The following is a 22,497-nucleotide window of genomic DNA, read 5'->3' as shown; positions in this document are numbered from 1 at the left end:
CAAACTGACTCAAATATTGATATGACAACTGACCATATTAGCAATCATAAAAACACATGAGCTTATCGGATTCTCAAGTTGGGGAGTTGGATCTTTGGGTGTTCCACAGGAGCTCCCGTTATTCACGGTCTCTAAGTGACAGTTAAATTAGAAACAAAATAAATCGTTATTTGAAAGCAAAAAATATAGTAATAGAAGGATAAGTAAAATATAAAAGGTAAATTTCTCAAAACAAAAAATCAAGTTTTATTTTTCTTATAGTGCCTCCCTTTGCTTTATTTCCACATGACGCTAGCTAAGGACAAGATGGTGCAGCTACGCGTTGAAGTGAGTGAGAAGATAATGAGTGTGATTAGGTATCTAATGGAAAGGAAAGGAAGGAAGGAGGTAGTGATCATTTGAAGAGTTAGGGGTAGTGATGCAGAGGCGACACATGATACAATGACAAAGTAGATGTGACTATAATAGGACATTGGAGCAAAGAGGATCATGACGGGGCATAGATCAAGGGTAATCATATCTTTAAGAAAATAAAAAATGCTCGATAGAATAAATAAAAAAATATTTAATAAAAAATAAAAAAGTGTTGAGATGGAGGCTTCATGTTTCACGAGGGTGGGGCTTGGGTCCTATACAGAAGGAGGTGGTGACTATTCAAAACGGTGATGACGATCGCACAAAGATGATATACGGTACGATGACAAAGTAGATGTGATTATAATAGAGCATTGAAGTGAAGACGATTATAGCGGAACATAGATCAAGGGTAATTTTATCTTTCAGAAAATAAAAAAAATACTTGATGGAATAAAACAATAAAAAGGGACACTAAGTGGAAAAAAAGAAAAACTTAGGGCTTTTTTTTTTTAAGGAATTTGTCCAACCGTAAAAGATCAATAAATCATTTGAAAGCAAAACTATAATAAGAAAAACCAATTTTTGTAACAAAAAGTTTTCCATTGCCGGGATTTGAACCTGGGTCGCCTGGGTGAAAGCCAGGTATCCTAACCGGACTAGACGACAATGGATGTGTGAGTTGTTCTCTTAGTTCTTCTATACATCTTGAACCAGAACGTTTAACACCACCATACCCTCACGGGGTTCCTACTTGACCCAAATTCCAAGGGCAGTGAGAAACGAACAAAGCGGAAAGGGGGAATGCAATGTCGCAACGCGTGCAACCCCGAGCGAGCACTGCACACCCACATGACGCTCTTCGCCATGGGCGAGGTCAAGCCACAGCGGCCAACTTGGCGCAAGAAACAAGGGCCGCGTCACGGAGTGCAGCTCCTGCTCGATCACCACCCCTTTGCTTTCCTGCACATGAAGCCCTTGTGACCCAAGGGACCTCGGCCACGGACGGACACATGCACGGCAGTCTAGGCACTGTGACTTCGTCTCTTTCTTTGACTTCCATGGACGTCAGAACGCCATCGTCCCCGTTCCATTAGGTCTTATTCCTCATATCAGTGCATGTTTTCTTGTTTGGAGCACTTCCATGGCACCATCCAACCAAAGCTTTGAATGATCCCTGTGAGTCCAGGAGAAACAACAGATTCTGTCGGATTCCAACGTACGATTTAGATTTCACCGGACCCGTTTGATTGTATGAATGTTGGAAGTTGATGTCTATTCTTCTTTTGTTCAGGCAATAGACGATTACATGGTTGTAGGCATCTGTGTTGTAGACTCGAGCATCCATACCCGCTCAACATGTATCCATCAGCCTTTCCATGTCCTTCCTAATCTTTCATTCCTGTTTTCAAGATAAAAAAAGGATGGTAGCTCCTGAAATGTTCTTCCACTCGAATCACTTTGGAAAATGAAAACCATGACACTTGTAGCTACAGAATTAGCTGGAGAAACATTCTCAAATTCACTGTGCAAACTACTGCCAAGCAAGATTGTCTGGTTAATGATGTCGGGAGCCTTAATTTTGCAGGGAAGATAGATGTTTGCAGGTAGCCCTGTTCTGCAAAGCATTAGAATGGTGAATGAACTAATGTTTTATGTGACCTTTCAATCAATACAATTTATGTTTTCTGCAAAAAGGTAGCTTTTCCTTTTTCTTTGTTTGGAAGAGTATCAAATGAAAACTCGACTAACAGAAAGACATTATTGCAAGTGTGACAGCTGAGCTCCAAAGTAAGGCAATAAAGCAGAGTCAAAAGAGGAGGCATTATTTATGCAGTGGTACCAATCCCCAACTCTCTGGTTTTCTTTGTGTTTCTTTGCTTCTGCTTTCCCAGTCACAGCAGTCTCTTTCGCATGGTACTGCAAAAACAAATTAGTTGTGTGAGATTGCAGTGACAGGTACCACAGGAATGACTGCTTTTGTTGCTCCTGGGGTTCCATCAGACAAGTCTAAAAGCAGAAGGTTCCACATGAGGCTGATGGCTGCTCTTGTTTTTGCTGTCACAGAGTTTCAAATTTTGACAAACACTTGATGTGCACCAGCTATCAGACTATACCAATCACTAATCTGGTCTTCAGGTTGCTCAGGTCACTGTACTTACTGTCATTTTACTTTCTCCCTGTTCCTCTAACAAGAATTAACTTGTGAACATGCATATCTCTGAAATCATGACATGTAAGAGGAAATGAAATGTAGTTAGTAAGGGTAAGAAAGGTGACTTTTCTGCAAGTATGCCATGGTATGCCACATCAATTCTTATGTTCAAGCTTAGTGGTCAAATTGTATAGGAGCAGAATTCACTATCTCAGTGTTTTATACCTTCAAATTCTACATTTGCTTTCTAGATGGAAACCTACAGGTTAAGTCAGATTAGGAACAAAACCCAGACAGACTTGTGAGGGAACATGGAAGCAGTCTTTTTAATTCATTAGACAGATCATTCCTTAAAATCAAAGCTATCATCAGTCTCTAGAGAGTCTTCCAAATAATTTATAAGAGTCAAAATATTTTAGAGAAGGCATCTTCACTTCTAAGACTCATTCCACACAACCATGTGCACTCTACCTATTCCACTAAGCTCCAACCTTCCACCTTTTTATGTCCTATTTCTTGTTCTACCCTCTTGTTTTTGCATTACAGAGTGAGGAGGCCTCAGGAAGTTCTAATAAACACTATCAAACAACCCAAAAAGGCTTAGTTACTTCTTCCAAACATTGAATCTCTTGTTGTCTGTGACCTTTTACATATGTTAACATTATTCTTTTTGGGACTCGAGAGTTGGATATTGGTGAACAGTAAGCACATTTCGAGCAAGCTCCCAGGCTTCCTTTATAATCAAACTCCTCATCCAAAGCTCAATTTAGAGACAGAGAGGAGCCTGAGTAGAATTAATTGCAGGGATTGTGAAACAGAGGAATGAGGCTGTGATAACATCTCTTTTGGCATTCTATAAAGGTGGTGTCCAAGTCTCAGAGTAATACAATGGTTTGGGGAGAGGAAAGTAGTTTTACTCTCATTTGCTTGAACTAAAGTTGTCATCTTTTTCGCTCCCTAAATCAGAGGAAATGATTTGAAAGAGCCATCATTGCTATCTGTGATTCCGTCCATCTCCTGTTGGCTGCATGCTTGGCATTGGACCATGGTTTCATCATTAGTATCCCCAAAAGAGAAAGAAGAGACATGGAGTAAAGGAGGGGTGGGGGGGGGCAGTGGAAGGGGCTGACTTAGGAGATGAGGTAAGTCGACATCTTACTGCATTTTCTTGAATTCTTTCTCTGTATGTTTCGTATGTCATCCACAAGACAGATTCCTTACACTCCAAAACTTCAAATCTTCATTCTTCTCTGAGATATGAACAGGGAAAGGCAGAATCTTTAGGTGTTCTAGAGAGAAATGGAGTTCAAGTTGGAACCCTTGCCTTGTATTCTAGACATAGTCATCTGCAATTTGATTATGTTTCATCCTCCCTTTCTCTTCCTTTTTTCTCTTTCTTTTTGAGGTTGAACAGGATACCCAGCTTGCTGAAGTAAATTTCTTGTTGCTTATGCAGGTTTATATGTAGGAATTCATCTTGTAAGAAACACAACTTGATGTTCTTCATCTTAATTGAAGGTTTCTAAGCTGTCAAACTCACAGTTGACAACCTCAAATGTGATTTCTCTCTTAGAAAGACACCATTAAGCAGACATTAGAATGGCAGAGTTTACACTCAGAAGGCTTGAACAAGGCCACACAAGGATCAGAAATGTTCCCATTGCAGTAACCCCAGAAGGATTCTGGTGTTGTCCCTCTCCTGCAGCCATCCAGAAGACCCTTAAGAATCAAAATCTTCAAGACAGACACAGAGCCACATCTCCACTGCACTCAAAGGCCTCATCTCTTCAGAGACCATCACTTCCCCCTGTGGACAAAAGATCAGTCTCTACTTCACTGAGGTCGAGGCTCATTTCTGATGAGCAGAGATGTCCCAACTCTAGCACTGCTACTCCCGTATCATCAAAGGCTCATGAGAGACCCCAGAAGCTAAATGTTGAATCTCAGCAACGCAAGATATCGGTCGGCTTTGGTCAGCTGGAGACCAGTGACTTGAAAGTTACTCTGCATGGAAAGGGAGGTACTTCTGTGAGGATGAGTGTTCACAAGAACATTCTTGCAGAAAACAGTAGCTTCTTTGCAGATAAGCTCTCTGGGTTTTCTCCAGTGCCCCAAATCGAAATGGCAGACTGCGAAGATGTGGAAATTTTTGTCGAGACCGTGGGGTTGATGTACTGCAAAGACATTAAACACAGACTGATCAAACAAAATGTTTCTCGTGTACTTCGTATTCTGAAGGTTTGTTGGTCCATCACAATTACATCATTGTCTTCAGCTGTTGCATAATATTTGCCATCTATTTCTATAATCTTTGTGGTCATCTGACTAGTATTTAGTACTACAATGCTGATATGATATTTGGCTTCAAGAGGAGGTTCTTACCATTTTGTGCAAGGAAAGATGATTCTTATCACAGAAACAAATGATTCACCAGCCTATCAGAATGAGCTGTTTAAGTATCATCATTGCTATTGTTTTAGTCTTAGTAAACTCCAAGGATTGCAACTGTTAACCTACAAGTGTTTCTCTTTCTGCTATTTAACTTGTAGATCATAGCTTAAGTATATTCCCTAAGTTTTAGTACCTAAAATAAAGGGATGCCAATTAGTTAATCACTGCAGAGCTTCAAATATGAAGCAATCAGAGATGAAAATGAACTCTGATAATGCACCTGAATTCCTTGTAAATCCTAAAGAGTAAATTTGTAGTATTTCTGATGAAAATTTTCAGCAACAGATTACAGAAACACAGATTACATAAACCATGAATGTAGATAAACATTTTGCTGTAGCTTCATAGATATCTGGCTTTATCATAGCATGTATTTTTTGTATCAAGTGAGGAGCTTATATATATTGTTATCTCTTTCACTGCTACTAACATCGTAGAACTTGATGAAAGTGCTACTTACCCAACTTAATAGAGGACAGTATTTTACAGGTTGCTGAAACGCTTGGCTTCCAAGCATGCATCAAGTCATGCCTGGATTACTTGGAAGCAGCACCATGGATTGGAGAAGAAGAAGATGATGTTGTCTCATCTGTTCGACGACTTCAGGATGACAACTATGGCATCAGTCCTATACTAAACCGAGTAGCTTCTGATCTATCCAACCAACCAAATGACACACTCTCTCACATAATGGAGTTAGTCCTTGAAAGCACTGAGGATAGAGGTCGACGGGAAATGAAATCCTTAGTGTTGAAACTTCTGAAGGAAATTAACCTCAAGACAAATGGAACTGTTGAGATTTGCACTGAAAGTTTATACAGTTCGTGCCAGCGATGCTTAGAATCACTGCTGAATCTATTCAGACAAGCTTCCGAGCCCGGTTTTTCTGATAGATCTTTGGAGAGCAAAGATCCTGTGGTGCGACAGATCACTCTCGAGGCAGATAATCTCATCTGGTTACTTGAAATTTTGGTTGACAGGAATGCAGCAGATGAATTCACATTGATGTGGGCTAGCCAGAATGAACTTGCAGAACTGCACACGAAGGTACCGACCATGTCCCGTCACCTGGTCAGCTGCATCACCTGCAGGCTCTTTGTTGGAATCGGAAATGGCGAGATGCTTCCTTCGAAGGAAACCCGCAAGCTGCTGTTACATGTATGGTTGCAGCCACTGATCAATGACTATAGCTGGTTACAGCATGGTAGCAGATCGTTCGATCGAAAAGTGGTGGAGGAAGGAATTGGCCGAACGATTCTAACGCTTTCTTTAGAAGACCAGCAAAGCATTCTGCTGTCTTGGTTGGGATGTTTCCTGAAGGCTAGTGATAACTGTCCTAATCTTCAGAGAGCCTTTGAGGTCTGGTGGAGGAGGACATTCATCAGGCCTTATGTTGAACAGCACGGGAGCGATCTGCAGTCAGGCAAAGCTTGACTTTAGGCTGGAAGACAGAATGCCTACCTCTCAATTGCATGGTATCAGTTCAATGGCACATATGTGTGCAAGCATTACAGAGTGATGTGCTCTCTGTCTGGGAGATGTGATTGCATTTTATGATTATGTTTGCTTGTAAGCTATGAAAGAAATTTTCGAGTTGTTAACTAGTGACAATCTTGCTATATTGAGTTTTCAGAGAAATCAGATGTATGCTTTATTTACATATTCTCACACTCGAATCTTCTCAATCTTAACAGCTGAACTTGATATCATTGCATGCACATCATGAAGATTTACATGGATTGGATGCCTAAGTCAATGTTCATGATCATACCCATGATTTGTTGAATCAAATTAGTCTGGTATCTATCCACCTTCCTCCTCTTCTGAACATTCAACTATTCATTTCAGATTTTTACAGCACTCTTTGAATTAATGTCTTTGCCTTATGATCAGCCCCAGGATAGAGTGAAAAAGCATTCTGTTTAGAAAACAATCAGAGATAAAATTTTATGTTGTTTCTGTCTTATCTATCTTTTTGTAGGATTCTCTTTGATATGTTTTTATATATCTGAGGCTTCTTAGTCAACTACATTTTGTTGACCACAACTCTTCTGTCAAGTTTTGCTTGTTTTTGGAGGATATGTTGGAGTGCATGAAATCATTCCGTCTCCTTTGTTTTACAATCAGTTATCACACATTGTTCATCTTCTTTGTTTTACTTTCTTGTTTTTGCATAACTTTTTGGAGCATATGAATTCATATCATCTTCTTTGTTTTACTTTCTTGTTTATGGAGGATACTTCCGAACGATGCCATGTTGTCTATCTTAGAAACCTTTTGAATTCTCGGACACAGCTTTTCTTGATCATGGTCCTCTTCATGTCCATTCTTGATCATGGTCCTCTTCATGTTCATTGTGAAGAAAAGAATAGAAGATAAGAATAATTATTCTCAACAGAATAGAGAGATTTCCTCATATAATTGGGGAAATCTTATCTTCTATCATTCTCAACAGAATGGTGATAAGGATACCAAGGATCGATGCAAAGAATAGTTTACAAGCGAGAGACTTCGTGAGTAGGGCAAGAGCATATCGCTGCTACTGTTGCGAAGAATAGTTTACAAGCGAGAGACTTCGTGAGTAGGGCAAGAGCATATCGCTGCTACTGTTGCGAAGTAGCAGCGATTGCTGTTGCTGTGAGGGCACAGGCATTCACTTCGTTCTCCTTAAGTCCGTCCTTCGTTCTCCTTAAATCCACCGACTGTTGGCAGATCAGCGAAGGGGCTACCGCGGTGAGGAAGATGAGGGGCTACCGCGGTGAGGAAGATGAGGATTGGCCGTGGAGCCTCTTAGGAATATGATTACAGCGGCGTTGGTCGCTAGCCGAAGACAAGGGCGAAGCTTCGCTTTTCTCAATGACGTTGGTCGCTTGCCAAAGGTAAAAGCGAAACTTCGCTTTTCTTACTGCTCTGATACCATGAAGAAAAAAATATAAGATAAAAATAATTATTGAAGAAGCTTTACTGAAGAAATGAAAATGCTTCAATACATTAACATGTTCCCTCTCCTATTTATACAAATTAAGAGAAAGAATTTCCCTCAACAGAATATAATTTTTCTCAACAAAATTAGTTGAAAAAATCTTATCTTTTATCACATTAAATATTCAAAAGCGAGAATGTGAGCATCTATAAATATATACTTCCCAACTTATTTGGTTGCAGATACGATGGGACTTCTTTGTTGACCACTGGCCAATTATGGTGTTGACTATCCGGTGATTAAACCCCATTATAATGAGGTCACAAGGCTTCGATATCGCAATTATGGATAAACTGCACAACAAAAACGCTGAAATGCCCTGCATTTTATACATAATATTATATACAGAACACACATGGAGTACGGCAATACTTTGGCAGGTTGAACGAGAAAGAGAAGAAGACACTGATACATGTAAAGCTCGTTGGACCCACCATGCAATATTGCCTTCACACTTGCTTACCGGCTTACAAACATTAATCTATGCTTCTTATAGTGGGAGTCGATGATAATAGTAAAATCTTAGAAATGGTATCTTCTTTTTGTTTTTTATTCTTTTTTATAAAAGATAGATAGGGGATGAAAGGTTTAGGTTAATTGAGTTTTATATATGACGAGAGAAAATATTATTGATGACTTGGTTAATCTAATATACTCCAAACCTAAATATATAAGATTATTCGAGATATCTCTAATATAAAAATGTTAAGCTCTCGAGGTACCACATGCATTAAGATTGAGGTCGGGATAGGTTTTCCGACTCGATCTCTTCAATGCCCAAGGTGTATGAAGTAGTGAGAAATCATAAGCCCCATTTTCCCCCACCCGAAGATGGACTTTTGTACCTAGTCTAAAGGGCACAAAATATTACGTTTGATATTCCATGGAAAGATAAACTCTAGTCGCCCTCGACAACTTCCTCTTAGCCTCTTATCGGGTAAAGGTGGGGTCGGGCTTCTCGACCTCTGTGCCTTATGCGGAGGCAAGGGTCGAACTTTTGGACCTCCATCAGTTAGAGGCAGGGGTTGGGCCTCCCGACCTATGTGCCTCGAGTATTTTTTTTTTTTTTTTCTTGTGCTTTGCACTATGGTGAATTTCTTCTTATGTAAGTCGAGTCTTCTGAGATGATCTTTGTGTGTCGGTCTCTTGGGTCGCATGCGCATTTTTCGATGTGGTCTTTATTTATAGATCTCTTGGGCCACTTATATACTTTTCAAGAAGGTTTTCATGTATCGATCTTCGTGCATCGATCTCTTGGGCCACTTGTATATTTTTTCGAAATGCCTCTTCATCGATCAACATCCCTTATGAAATGATCCGAGAAGACACTTATCATCATTATGGGAGGAGAGAGACTAATGACCTTCCTATAAATTTCCCTCGAATATGGGGGGTTGAGCCTCATTCCTCTATTTGAGCCTTTAAAATCCTCTTAGGAGCCACTTCTACTTAGCCTTAGCTGCATCCAAGCCAGGTTAGTTTTTTAGCTTCTTGTCCTCTCGGCGTGTCGACTCAGTAACACCTCGATCTTCCAACATCACGCTCTTCAGCCCCCACATTCGTAGGTTGGGTTGTCTTTCCTTTCTCGTGCTTAGTTCCTCCCAATCTTATGATTGCTTATCAATCGGGAGATCAATGCTTCGTCCTTGGACAACCCAAGGGTAGGGAAATTCCTAACCTCTCCCTCATTAGGGGAGTTAATTCTCGTGAACCCTAAGGTTCTTCGAGCCCTACAGTATATGAAAAGTATATACGATAAATAATAAATGTTGAGTGCATAACTCTTGGATCACTTATGGACCAAATACTCCATCTCAGTCGAATTTGATCTACAAATCCCTTAGCCCAATTATCATCTATTTGACCCTATGTTTTGGTCCCTTTACTTGTTTTCTGACACTCTAGAGGTGAGACTCAATTTTTCCTTCCACTTAGTGATGGTATCTTGTCTCCAATGGTGGAGGATATCACCTCACATATAGTGCCCAACTTGTAACGCTACTTAGTGTTAATAAGAGAATGTCATCTTATTAGTAGTAACCCGACTCGCACACTCTATTTTGCCTACTTTTGATTATGAAGAAAAAAACTACTACTATTTGGCTACTCGGGATGGCTTTAAGATTACTGGAACCCTTTCCAACAATAAGAGATAGAATGAATGATTTTTCCTTATAAGTTCATATCAAGATTAGAGGTTCAACCTCACCTGGTCAGCACACCCCCTTATTAACACATTTCCCTTCTTATTGAATAGGGAGGCGGATCAAGTGCTCTAGTTGAGAGATATACTCTTTTTTTCTAAGGTTGTTCAAAAGATGGACAAGAACTAACTAATCGATGCTGGTCTCAGCTTGGTTCCTCGAGATATAATTTAAACATCTTGGCCTCATCTTTTCTTTTTGTACTTAAAGAAAGCTAACTCATATAGCCTCGTGGTTTTGATCTTTTGTAAGTATAGACCTTCGAAGAAGAAAAGAACTAGTTCCTATTCAGGTAGGATGGTAGCTCTTTGGCTCCTTTAGCTACTATTCATGAGTCATCCCTCGAAGCTTTAGGCCCGACTCGATCTAACCATCCTTCCTACACTATCAAGTCAAAGAAGAAGAGGGCCGTGAAGAAGGTGGCTTGCCCTCGATGGGATGAGGAACCTAAGGGGGATCAGATTTTTTTGCAGATGAGTCAAGTCAAATGAGGTGCTTCTTTATTTTAAGGTGTCAGCATCCTCAAAGGGCCCCCGAAGTTCAAGGTCCTCTTCAAGGAAAAGAGGAGGGAGGCAGATATCGATGATCCGATAGCAATATGTGCATCAATCGATAATATAAGAAGTGTGTTCGTGATCCTTTGATATCATTCTAATTTGATTATACCTTGAGAATGCATCCATAATTGTAAAGAGCTAGTGACCTTTAATGAGGAAGATGATAGTTGTCATTTGGACATGTCTTGTTGAGATCGACATAGTTAAGACATATTCTTAAATTTTTATTAGATTTTTTAATAAGTATAATGTTGGCAAACTATTGGAGATACTACACCCCAACAATAAACCCAGCTTTTAATTACTTATCTACCTCATCACTAATTGTCTATTGACGGTTGAGAGCAAACTTATAAAGCCTTTGCTTCACTAGTTGTGCATCAAGAGTAATGTTCAAGTGATGCTGAGCTACATTGGGGTTGATTCCCAATATATCTCTCGGTGACCACGCAAACACCTCAACATTCTCTAGAAGAAAGTTTGTGAGTTGCACCCATCTTTCCAAGGGGAGTGTTGCCCTAACCTTGACAACTTGATGAGGTCGTGCTTTATTTAGGAGTGCTTCAATCAGCAGTTCTACTAATTTAAGATGTACGGTGAACTTGGCGAAGTCTTGGGGGTCCATAGGTGGTGCCTTGCTTCTTAGCTCTCAAATATCAATTCTCATTGAAAACTTTATCAGCATATAGTAGGTCTATGCCACCACCCTTAATTTATTCAACATAGGTTAGCTAATGATTACGTTTTATAGCAAAGAAATGTCCACCATCATGAATCTAGCTAGTATCATTTTGGAGCAAGGCTTCTCTTCGAAACGAATCATGTCAACGAAAAAGTCATAAAGGTAAAGTCAACGAAGAAGTCATAAGGGTAAGGTCGTTAGTTGAGAGCTCGAGTTTTTGGAAAGCATCTAAGTAGAAGTTATTGGTTTGAGCTACTTGTATCGATCATGACCTGCTTCACCCGAGCATTGATCATCCTTTTTATAAACTACAAAAGTATCATCATGGTTCAGGTCGAGATATTGTCTCTTCCTCCTTGAAGGTTATCTTTAGATTGCCTCTATCTTCAAGCATTTTTCAATGGTAGCTCAAGCATAAGCTTTATGACCCGAAGAGCTATCTCCTCTTAAGGCTAATATACTAATGATGATGTAAATTTATCTTTCCATTGACCCTTGAGGTCGGGGTGAGGGTTCCCGACACTTTTCGGATGAACCACCCGAGGTGTCCCTAATGTATGTCTTTTAATTTTCTCTTTCAACTTACGGTAATCCTATATTTCGTGATCATAATCTTGATGAAATTGATAGTATTTGAACCCATCTCTTTTTGCTAATTGAGTCTTCATTGGGTGAGAATCTTTTAAGAGCCCTTTTTTTATTTATAGGAAAACTTTACTTCTAGACATATTCAGGGCTCGGCTTGAACTTTGGGCAAGGTAACTCAGGTCATTTGTTCCTCCTTCGCCATGATGATCTCGAGGTCGAGATGGATTGTGCTCACTCTTACTTCAGCCTCTTGTGTGACTTCTTATATTTACCAGAGAATATTATCTCGATGATAATGGATTAATTAATCCTCTGAAGTACCTTTAGCACTATTGCCATTATCATTTCCACTAATGACCGATAAGAGGGTTTGAGACTTATCATAAATGTATATATTATAAGCGATGGATGGATATCTACTACATTTCGAATTTTATTAGTAAAGCATATGATGAAGTCTACTAGTGTCTCCTCCTCCCCAGACCAAGAAGCGTCACTACTGATGGTCTCGAGTGCATATTTCTAAAGAAGTTAAGTTTGAACTCTCTCGCGAGCTAGGCAAAAGAGATGATAGAAAGTAACTTCAAGCAGATATACAATTCTCATTCTGGGCCTCTTAACGTGGTTGGAAAGGTGCGACATATTAGGGTATCTGAAGTGCCATACAATGAAATTTTATCATAAAAAACTGTAATATGCTCCATCAAGTCGACACTATCATCGAATGCTTCTAACAATAGGAGGTGAAAGTTTAGTAAAATTGATTTTTCTTAGATTTTCTAGGTGAATGATGACTAACCCAAGGTGGGGTCAACCCGCATCTCCCTTTGGATTGTTGAAACTCTTATTGTATCTCCTTTAAACATTGATCCATTTGTTATACTTAGATCTATAAGGAATCCTCCATAGAATCTATCGATTGAGTCTCAAATTCATATAGGATAGAGTAGTGGTGTGATATATTGAATTTTATGGTTGGAGAGCAAAGTGCCCTCTCGACCAACGATTTGATGAGTCTTTTGTGCTTTTGAGATGTCAACACTAAGTCAGGTGGAGGAACATCGATGGTGCTGGAGCTTGTGGCGGTTGAGATAGCGATCATGGTTGAATTCATGGTGTTGCATGTTATGCTAACTAGTACAAAAGTGGGGCAATGACTTATAACATGCCTATTAGCATCTGCATTTGTTTTAGTGCTTTCGAAATAAAGTTTTAATTTAAAATTTTTTATCAAAAAATACATATCAAAAATATGTTTAACTTAAAATGTGAGTAAGAATAGTGAGCAACTAAATCAGTTAGTAATAGTAACAAAGAGCATAAAGAGAAATGTAAACCACAATTATAGTGGTTCTACATCCACTCTTGATTCCTCTTTCCTCGAGGCCATCGGCTTTCACTACCGATTTTTTTTTCAATAGGCGAGGATTAACTACCCTTGTTGTAACTCTTTTCATTTTTATAGGCTTAGGAGAGAACCTTCACACATCTCTTTTATAAGAAAACCTCACACCTCCCTTAAAATAATCTTTCAACTCAAGGAGGAAGAGACTAAACACTTTTCAAAAGAGTTTACACATTTCAAATCATAAAGTTTCATGCTTTACTAAGCAAGCATGAGTAGGGTATTTATAAACCCCAAATGGCTTCAAAAATAGAGTCAAAAATTTAAATCTCAGGTTTTTCAAGCCTACGCTAGGCGATGCTACCACCGTATAGAGCTTGGGAACCTAGGCTTTGGCGATACCATCGCCTGCTTGGGCGATACTACCGCTGACATTGGTGGTACTACCATTGGGATTTTCAGAAAAGCATAATCCGTACTTTCCAGCTCACAAGTAGTGCCATTGCCTAGCCCAACCCCAGGTAATTAAATTAGTCTTTTAATATGCTCAATTCAGTACTGGTTCAAGCCTAATGGATTTCTAATTAAGTTGACATAGTTACAGCCCAGAACCAACTCAATTAGACTCTAAGCCACTCCGATCAATATATAACCACTTATGAAGTTTTCAGTACATTGTCTGGCATGACATTTGCTCATCCAACACTTCGTCCTAACCTCTAACGTATTGTCTTTTTCTTTGACGTATTGCTCGACATATAGACCTCTTACAGCATCTGATCTTCTAGAATAATATCCAATCCTTCTGGCTTGATGCTTGAACTCATGGCACAAAGTTCATCCTTCGATACGTCGACCAATCCTCTAGCTCGACGTCCAATCTCTGACATGATGCTTTCCGGCCAAACGTATGATTCTCTTACTTCAACAATGTATCTTTCGATGGTTCAAGTCCATGATCGAAGTTTCTCTTGCGTCACTTAACTCAAATCCTTATTAGTTTATAAACTCATCAATTGATTTCATTATCAAAATATAGAAATCAACACTATCATCCTTGAATGAAAATATTGTGTCAATGGATGAGTGTTTCTGTGACATTGGGCTCTACTTCTAACTTAAAAAATGATAAGAAAAAATATTGTTGACATCTTGGTTAGCTCGATGTGGTCCAGGCTCATATACATAGGGTTATCTAAGGTGAAAACGTCTAACTCCTGAGGTGCGACTTCCAATTAAGACCAAGGTTGGAAGAGATTTTCCTATTTGATCCCTTGGACGCTCTAGTTAATAACTCAATGTGTACGAGTGCATTTGCGAGTAGTCAAAAAGGTATGCCCCTTTTCCCCCTACTTAAGATGGGCTTTTGTGCTTGGTCCTAAAGGGCGTAGAATATTCCATGGGATATTCTAGTTTTTTCTTGACTTATTTGTCCATGTGGGCGATAAAATAAGAGGACAACCCATAATCATTTGCCATAGACTCTTGTCGACATGAGTGGATAGGTGGAAAGTGTCCTTCATCTTTTCTTTTTACTCTCTATGTGATGGTTACATATTAAATTACGATTGGTTGAGAGTGTATTCCCTATCACTATCCATCATATTTTGTACACTTAAGCTATTTTATAAAATAATATATATAATTTAGTTTTTTTTCACTGTATTACTGACTGTTTTTATCATTTTCACCCAACTGTTTTAGTTTTTAATCTCACCTTGCTTTATTAATCTGAACAATATTGGAAAAAGGGAAAGAAGCAAAAAAATAAAATCAAGAGATTAATAATAAAAATATATAAAAAATTTTGATATAAGATTTATATGAATCACATGGTTATACACCCTTAATCTATATTCACAGAAAAAAAAATCAAAATTGTTATCAATTACCAGCATCCTTAATTATCCTCACACACACACGCACACACATAAATATGACAATATTTTCTGCCATATTAAAACTTAGATATAGTGCGAGGATCCATTGTTATTCATATAGTATAGCCTAATTTACAAGGCTTTAAGCTACGTAGATGATGAGTAGATATATATACACTCTAACTCATCATCTGGTGGAACTCATGGAAGTCAAGTTCGCCATCTCCGTCGAGGTCGTAAGCCCGTATCATGGCCTTGCAGTCCTCGACCGACCTCTCCTCGCCGAGCCGGCTCATCATTCTCTGCAGCCCCTTCGGCGTGATCCTCCCCGACCCCTTCACCACCTCGAACATCTCGAACGCCCGCCTCAGGTCATCCTCCTCCTCCCTCTCCATCATCCTCAGGAAGTCCCCAAAGTCCAGAAGCCGATCGCCGTCGGAGTCGAGCAAGGCGATCGCCGCCTCCGCCTCCTCCATCGGCATCTCCTCGCCTATGGAGCCGAAGAAACCGAGCAACTCCACGCCGGAGATCTTCCCATCCCGATCTTGATCGATGTGGCGGAAGACTTGGAGGAGCTCATCGACGCGATCCCTGCGTGGGGAGGAGGGGGGAGGCGAGGCCACGGGGGCAGCGGCATCAGCCTGGCTGCAACAGAGCGGCAGACTAAGCTTGGATCGCTTAGGAGAGAGGGATTTGGATAGCTTAGAAGACATGGTTGCCATGGCCATCGTCTGTGGATTAAGCGATGCTATATATATGCACACGAAGCTGAGGGTCGTAAATTGCATGGAAGTTGCGGTGCAAGAGGGATTACGTCGAGAGCCGGTACGCCATGAAAGTTCGAGGGAGCTTCGTGGGAGAATTGCTTAGCTCTGTGTACTTTGTCGGTCCCTCTTGCACGCCAAGTGTTTGTTCGATGTGCTGTGTAACTTTTGGACTGGCCTACACAGTACGTAGCTTAGCTGCTTTCAAGAGAAGGTGATACAACATGATAAGGCAACCGACTTACTGTTAGTATTTCTTGGATTCCTTCATTGAAAATAGAGTGATTAGAGGACAGAAAATTTTCAAACAAAGAAATTTTTTTTTTTTTCAAGAATTATGTGACAATATGTAAAAAAGGGCTTAAGCTTGGATTAAAGTTTGGATTTGCTTAAGAGGGCTTTCTTTTTATTATTGCTCTTCATAGTAAAATAATTTGAATTTTTCCTTATGGATGTAGTCAAATGATGCCACCCAAATCTTATGCCTATTAAGTATTTTTGGAGTTGTATTATAATTTATTATTATTTTTGTATTTGTTCTTTTGATGCCACAGTTTTGTTTTTCAACATTTACTGTAGTCAAAGTTTATATAACCAGTAAATTAGTTAGGTTTAGACTTAGAAGATATTTTAGGCTCACTCCTAACGAATTCAATAATTCAAATATCAAGTGACTTACTTATATAATAAAAACAAAGTAATGCTCTATGATTTTAAGTATTAGATAATTAAAAAATTATATTATTGTTATGAGAATATCGAGATGGACAAGACAGTGCTAACTCGAAGCGACGGCGTGGTGGAATCAGAGCCGTCGGGTTGCGGCTCGACTTGCCACGAAAGCGAAATCGAAGATGATCACGCTCGTGGATCGTGATTTCTTTTCCCACGTTACGAATAATTATGTAAAGCTTCATTAGAGAATTAGACGAGAGAGAATTATTTAATATGATATAAACATATGCTCGGTAGAACTATCGATACGATAGTAAAAAAGAATAAAAATAATTAATGTTAATAGTACGAGGAGAGAAAAGATAGGGAAAAACCTTAATAGATAATACTAGAAATAAAAATTTGAATACTGTAAACTTAGTTAAACTTATAACTTTTTGTAGATCTCATTCCTCTTCTTTTTTTTTCCTGAAAAAATAGAAGGTTTCAGAATCTGGAAGTGATCTAATTGATGATTACATGTGTTTTCTGCTAAGAATAGAGAACAATGAGGTAATGATTTGTCCAAATTGCTGTAGTTTGTCATAATGCACGCTACATGAAGCAGTTCTCAACTTCGTGAGATGGATTGAAGCTCAACTCTTCCTTCCCATTCTCTTACGCGCTCTTCTGCTTTCGCGGCCTGTCGATCAAAGACGAAATAAAGAAAAATAAAACAAAATCTTCGAGAAAAAAAGGGGCTAAACTTTCGATGTGTTACACTCATTACCTCTTTCTGCCATTTAGTTCTGAACATAATCAGCAGTAGAACAGAGGTCTGCACCAACGTTCCAATTAGCATCCCGATCCAAATGCCCTGCAAGATGTGTTCACCAGCCGTATCATCATCTGATCGATACAATGAACACCTCCTTTTAGTGGCTCACCAGTTCATCGAGCTTGAGCTCGAATCCAAGAACAGCTCCAACAGGCAATCCTAAGAGGTAGTAGCATGCACAGTTTATGAATGCGACCGAGGTTTGCCAACCTGCTCCTATTGCCACTCCTGCAATATTGTCGAGGAGAGAAAAAGTAGTCGAAGAGAAAGGAAAGAAAATATTTGAACTTGATAGAGAATCATTTAAAATGATATGGTTAGATGTGATTCGGGTTTTCGATATGGCACAGAGAAGAATACCTGAGAGAACAGGTTGAATGCTGTTCAGAAGAATTATGGCACCGAGAAAATACCCCAATTTTGATGCTTCGTTGATCACTTCTGGTACGTCTGTGAAGAATTCCGGCAGTTTCTTCCTGAAGATGAGAGCCATGGCCATGAAAACTGTGCCTATCAACACTGATGTGGTTAGAACAACGACCACAGAGAATTTTGCTGCTTTGGGTCGATTCGCTCCAAGTTCATTCGATACTCGAACGCTGATGCAAGAAACAAGAGAATTCAGCTTGTTAGCGAACCATTTGCTTGGTGAGATTAAGAGGTTGGAGATGGATTGCTACCTGACTGCAATATAGAATCCCAGAGTAATCATCAATGTCCAGATTTGGTAGTTCATGCTGTCAATCGGATCAGATCATGTTACTGTGCGGAACTCAAGAATGAATCATGGACACGAAGGAAGAACAGCTAACCAGATGGAAATGGCAGCAACCGCCACATCTGGATTCTTCAGGTAGCCCACGAGGATGATCACTGCAGTGTAATACCAGAGCTCCAAGCTGCAATCGCACAACAGATGAGTCAACACATCCGAAGAAATCTGAAGGAAGTTGCAGCAGAGCACCAACCATAGCATTACAGCTGACGCGAGCGACAGCTTGAAGAAAGCAGACAGGTTTTGGAAGGCCAGCAGAGAGAACCCCGTCCATGAATCTCGAAAGCGACCGGAGAACAGATAGACCATCTGAGCCAGATTAATAAGCCACCACGAAACGTTCCCGATGATGGCTGCTGCTGCCAATCCATAGCCAAGTCTCACCACGAAAACCCAGTTCAGAAGGATGTGAAGGCCGAGCACCGCACCAGCAATCTCAGTTATCACCCAAACCTTCCTCTGAGACTGGAAGAACTTCTGCAGCGGGAAGTTCACAGCGTAAGCAAACAACTGTGGGATCACCCAGACGCAGAATTCGCCTGCTACTTCCGAGATGTCGGTCGGCTGCCGCAAGAGCTTCAAGATCGGCGCTGTGAACACGTAGAGTGGAGTTAGGACAGTGGCCGTCGCCAAGGTGATGACCCACGATCTCTGCAGGTAGATTCCTAGTATGTGGAATTGCCCGGCACCCACAGCTTGGCCGCAGAGAGTCTCCAGTGCACTCCCCATGCCCAACTACAGATGAAGAAGAAGGTAATGGAGGTAGTTCGCGTGATCCGACGACTCATCTGGGGAAGAACACGATTACCAGTATCCCAAAAGCGAAGCCTTCGATGACGTTCTGAGCGACGGAGACCGCAGCAAGCGCAACGGCGCCAAGATGGCCGGCGAAGGCGGCAGTGACGAAGCTAATGGAGAACTGGAAGACTGATCCAAGTATTGCAGGGCCTGCTATGTGCCATGTCTTCTTTGATTCTTCCCAGCTCTTAGAAAGGAGCCTTTCCATGATAGGAATGCCTCAGAACGACTCTCTCTTTCTGCACTTGTTCCTTGGAATCGCAGTACCAAACTATGATGCCACATTGGTTGCTTGTTGCTAAGAACCTACCAGATAAGTTTAGGATGATTAGCTCAAGTTCTACTGAAAGACTATCCTCAACTTGATGTGACATTGATCATGGAATCAAACCATTTTCTCCCTGCAATTGCGTCAAGTAGTTGTTTTTAATGGATATATTGTCTGGTGACCAATCTTCTTCACCAAACAGAGATTAATGTCTACCTGCTATACAGCTTAGCAAATTGTTCCATCTGTCAGATTATAATAGGAAATCTCACCAAGTCCTTAGAGCCCTTGTCAGTGCTACTGGTGGTAGGTTCTGACTTCTTATGCACAAAATTCAACATCATGAAGAGAATTCAGCACAACTAATGATTGATCATATGAGTAGATGATCATGTACACATAAGGTTGTATTTTGAGCAAGTAATAGCCATCAAACCACTGAATGCAATTGATAATGTTTGTTCTTCTCCACCCTCTGGTAGACATGGACAGTAGGTTGTCTCTGTCAGTATTGTAGGTAGGTTCTTTTGTTCCTTGTTTTTCTTTTAATTTTATTTTGGTTGAGGGGTTAAAAAATAATTAAAGAGTTTGTTTCTATTAGGAAAAGAAACCCTAATAAATTATGGACTTATTCATGATGATGAATTTCTCATGGAAACTGCAAGATTCCTTATCAATGTCTCATAACTTCACTCTTTTTTTTCTGTACTGTGAGTACTATTGCACCAAATCTAGACTGCAGATGTTTCTTTAGAGGACAGATACCTGCTACCACAAAGGTGAGAAAATTGATCAGTTATTGGTTTGATTTGACTTCATTTTCTCTATATCACAATAGAAAAGGTGATCTAATTAGGGCTGTTAAGGATGCAGAGTTCTTTGAATAACTATTTATGATTGGGCATCTACAGACAGATAGAATTCCTTATAATTATAATCATCACTACATACTAGCTGATTAATAGATCAGACCCAGTCTGATGCAATTTTGTTAGAATAGGATATGTTCAAGATTATAAACTGATGGCCTAATGATATGTTTTACCATGTAGAACTTTTATCATAAATTTACATCATAAAGTTATCATTAATATTGTATAAGAGTGCATTTGCTGTGTGATTAGCAATAATATTTTTATTTTATATGACTAACTTCTTTAAATGGTCACTAAAACATCTTTCTTTCAGTGAACTCCTCCAGAGCAAAATAGTCATCTTCCTTCAGAATATATATGACAGCACTAGGTTGAAGACTTGAGCAATTTTCAGGATCACATAATATATAAATTTCATGACAAAATAAATTAATAATAATTTAATTACTAAAACTTGTTTTTTGGGGTATGCACATTTATGAATGTATCTTATGCCTAGTCAGAAGAGTATCCATGATACAGAATTTGGATTGGGCAATACCAACATCAACAAAAGATCATAATGACTGGAGAGAAAAAGGAAGAATTGTCATTTGTATGAGACAAAGAAAAGCATAATTCCTAATAAAATTTGGAGAAATTTTGTGATAGTGCAAACAAACTGCACAGTGGTACCTCATTGGTAGAACATCATTCAAAGCATTAATGACACAGTATGAGAAATTATTTTACAGTAGGCATGAGACTTCAGATCTACAGAATTTTTTATGCATTTGCTGTCTACAGAATTTTGATAGATTTAATGATAAGCTTGATGAAAAATCTATCAAGTGTATTTTTCTTTGATACAGTAAAGATTAGCCAATCTATCAATTTTTTTTTTGTGGATATATTTGGCTTGGGCTAGGCAAATGCTTTCGAAACCCGGCCTGGCCTGGCCCGGCCCGGCCGGAAATTAATATTTTACACACAATATTTTTCATATTTGTGTGTACATGGATCTAACATCATAGGAAAATGAAAAATTAGTATAGAATGGTGTTGCAGGATAAGAAAGAATGCTTCTCAGACACATGATCTGACAATTCTTTCATAGAATTCTTCTGCATAAGAATAGAATGTATATTTAACTACAACAGCATTGCTTTCCTAATCTTCAGAACAGAGAATATGACATCTTTTACATTTGATATAGGGAAGAAAAGTGTAGAAACCTGTACATAAACTATGCTACAAGGATGTCAATTGAAAGATACCAAGAAGTTTGACATTGACAATTCATACTCCATTAACGCTTGTTCTCCTTTGATGTTACTCTTGACTGATCACAGCATGTGCAAGGGAACAATCAAAACATCATAGGAATAGGATGTGCTCTACTCATAACTGCAATCTATATACCCACAATTCAACCTTCAGATCCATCATGTTCAATGATGCATATTTTCTGCCCTGAAGTGACAGCACTGCATGGTTTCATATGCAGTAGTTTTCAGTAATTATAAAGTTCTGATACAGATTTGAGACTTCACCTTCACATTCACAATGAAATGTCAAACAGTATAAGAAGCACAAATTGTGTCTCTGTGAAGTAACAACACCACTCTGGTTTTATATTCAGAAATGTTATATTATAATACAAATTGAGATCTCAAAAAAGTGAAGGATGGATCCAGTTGCATGAAAGGCATGTGAATCCAGACAGCACCAAAAGGGCAGGGAGACAGAAGTGCATGGCTAGGAAAATGATGGAAAACTGCTATTCTTCTGCTTTAAGTGTATCATGATTTCAACCTACAATCCATACCATCATTAAGTAAGATGAAAAAAAGCAAAAGAAAAGATGGTAAAGTGAATGTTCTTTTACCTTTAAAATCCTTTAGGCACCAATGTTTTTTTTTTTTGTTGTTGATAAATTCTAAAAAAATCTTTAAAAAAAATTTCCACATAGATTCTTTTTTAATTTATTCCCGTAAAATATCCTTTATTTTCTAAAAAATAAAATTACCCCTAACCTTCGTTCTGCTAGACGTTTTTGTCCCATCACCTCTATCATTCATTCGTCACTATCATCGTATCCCCATTTGTATACTGTAAGACCCCACGATCTTCGTCTCATCGCCATCATCCTTATCGTCGTCCTAAAATAATCTTAATATATTTAGAATTATAATAAGTCTTTAAAGGTATTTTAGTAAATTAATAACTTATAGTTACCAAAAATTAATTGTGATGATATATATAAGCTTTCAGATTATGAAGGTATATATATATATATATATATATATATATATATATATATATATGCCCACAGACAAGTACATGA

At 39.1% G+C, this 22,497-nt stretch overlaps 3 protein-coding genes and 1 non-coding gene across 7 annotated transcripts; 1 reads left to right on the top strand and 3 right to left on the bottom strand.

Annotated features, from left to right (window-relative positions):
* Positions 1 to 954: 954 nt before the first annotated feature.
* TRNAE-UUC (transfer RNA glutamic acid (anticodon UUC)) lies at positions 955 to 1,028 on the bottom strand. Its single transcript has one exon. It is a non-coding gene; the product is annotated as a tRNA-Glu (tRNA).
* Positions 1,029 to 1,159: 131 nt separating this feature from the next.
* Positions 1,160 to 6,622, top strand: LOC108951227 (BTB/POZ domain-containing protein At3g50780-like). 4 transcript variants are annotated; one of them, XM_065126920.1, is made up of 4 exons: positions 1,160 to 2,193; positions 2,422 to 2,502; positions 3,966 to 4,747; positions 5,450 to 6,622. In XM_065126920.1, the coding sequence occupies exons 3-4, from the start codon at positions 4,109 to 4,111 to the stop codon at positions 6,392 to 6,394; spliced, it is 1,584 nt and encodes a 527-aa protein (XP_064982992.1). In that variant the 5' UTR covers positions 1,160 to 2,193; positions 2,422 to 2,502; positions 3,966 to 4,108; the 3' UTR covers positions 6,395 to 6,622. The 4 variants fall into 4 exon arrangements, with proteins under 4 accessions (XP_064982992.1, XP_064982991.1, XP_064982990.1 ...); XM_065126919.1 differs by having other exon boundaries at positions 1,160 to 2,502; XM_065126918.1 differs by lacking the exons at positions 1,160 to 2,193; positions 2,422 to 2,502 and adding an exon at positions 2,545 to 3,651.
* Positions 6,623 to 15,104: 8,482 nt separating this feature from the next.
* LOC103999109 (putative calcium-binding protein CML19) lies at positions 15,105 to 16,184 on the bottom strand. Its single transcript, XM_009420765.3, has one exon. It carries the CDS (start codon positions 15,985 to 15,987, stop codon positions 15,379 to 15,381), a length of 609 nt encoding a protein of 202 aa, XP_009419040.2. The 5' UTR covers positions 15,988 to 16,184; the 3' UTR covers positions 15,105 to 15,378.
* Positions 16,185 to 17,059: 875 nt separating this feature from the next.
* Positions 17,060 to 19,354, bottom strand: LOC103999108 (protein DETOXIFICATION 29). Its single transcript, XM_009420764.3, has 8 exons — positions 19,039 to 19,354; positions 18,424 to 18,965; positions 18,268 to 18,354; positions 18,136 to 18,192; positions 17,816 to 18,054; positions 17,565 to 17,683; positions 17,408 to 17,494; positions 17,060 to 17,320 (listed from the first exon to the last, which is right to left on the bottom strand). The coding sequence occupies exons 1-8, from the start codon at positions 19,234 to 19,236 to the stop codon at positions 17,249 to 17,251; spliced, it is 1,401 nt and encodes a 466-aa protein (XP_009419039.2). The 5' UTR covers positions 19,237 to 19,354; the 3' UTR covers positions 17,060 to 17,248.
* Positions 19,355 to 22,497: the final 3,143 nt, after the last annotated feature.

The sequence above is a fragment of the Musa acuminata genome, chromosome BXJ2-9, assembly GCF_036884655.1.
Source record: "Musa acuminata AAA Group cultivar baxijiao chromosome BXJ2-9, Cavendish_Baxijiao_AAA, whole genome shotgun sequence".
NCBI classification, from domain to species: domain Eukaryota; kingdom Viridiplantae; phylum Streptophyta; class Magnoliopsida; order Zingiberales; family Musaceae; genus Musa; species Musa acuminata.
This window is presented reverse-complemented; position numbering and strand designations above follow the sequence as displayed.

Bases quoted from the DNA above. Each gene is read 5' to 3' on its own strand.
- LOC108951227 (XM_065126920.1), top strand. From the start codon at position 4,109: ATGGCAGAGTTTACACTCAGAAGGCTTGAACAAGGCCACACAAGGATC. The intron at 4,748-5,449 runs GTTTGTTGGTCC...AGTATTTTACAG, and splicing joins GTGTACTTCGTATTCTGAAG to GTTGCTGAAACGCTTGGCTT.
- LOC103999109 (XM_009420765.3), bottom strand. From the start codon at position 15,987: ATGCAATTTACGACCCTCAGCTTCGTGTGCATATATATAGCATCGCTT.
- LOC103999108 (XM_009420764.3), bottom strand. From the start codon at position 19,236: ATGGAAAGGCTCCTTTCTAAGAGCTGGGAAGAATCAAAGAAGACATGG. The intron at 18,966-19,038 runs GTAATCGTGTTC...CTTCATCTGTAG, and splicing joins GCTTCGCTTTTGGGATACTG to TTGGGCATGGGGAGTGCACT. The intron at 17,321-17,407 runs GTAATGAGTGTA...TTTGATCGACAG, and splicing joins GAACTAAATGGCAGAAAGAG to GCCGCGAAAGCAGAAGAGCG.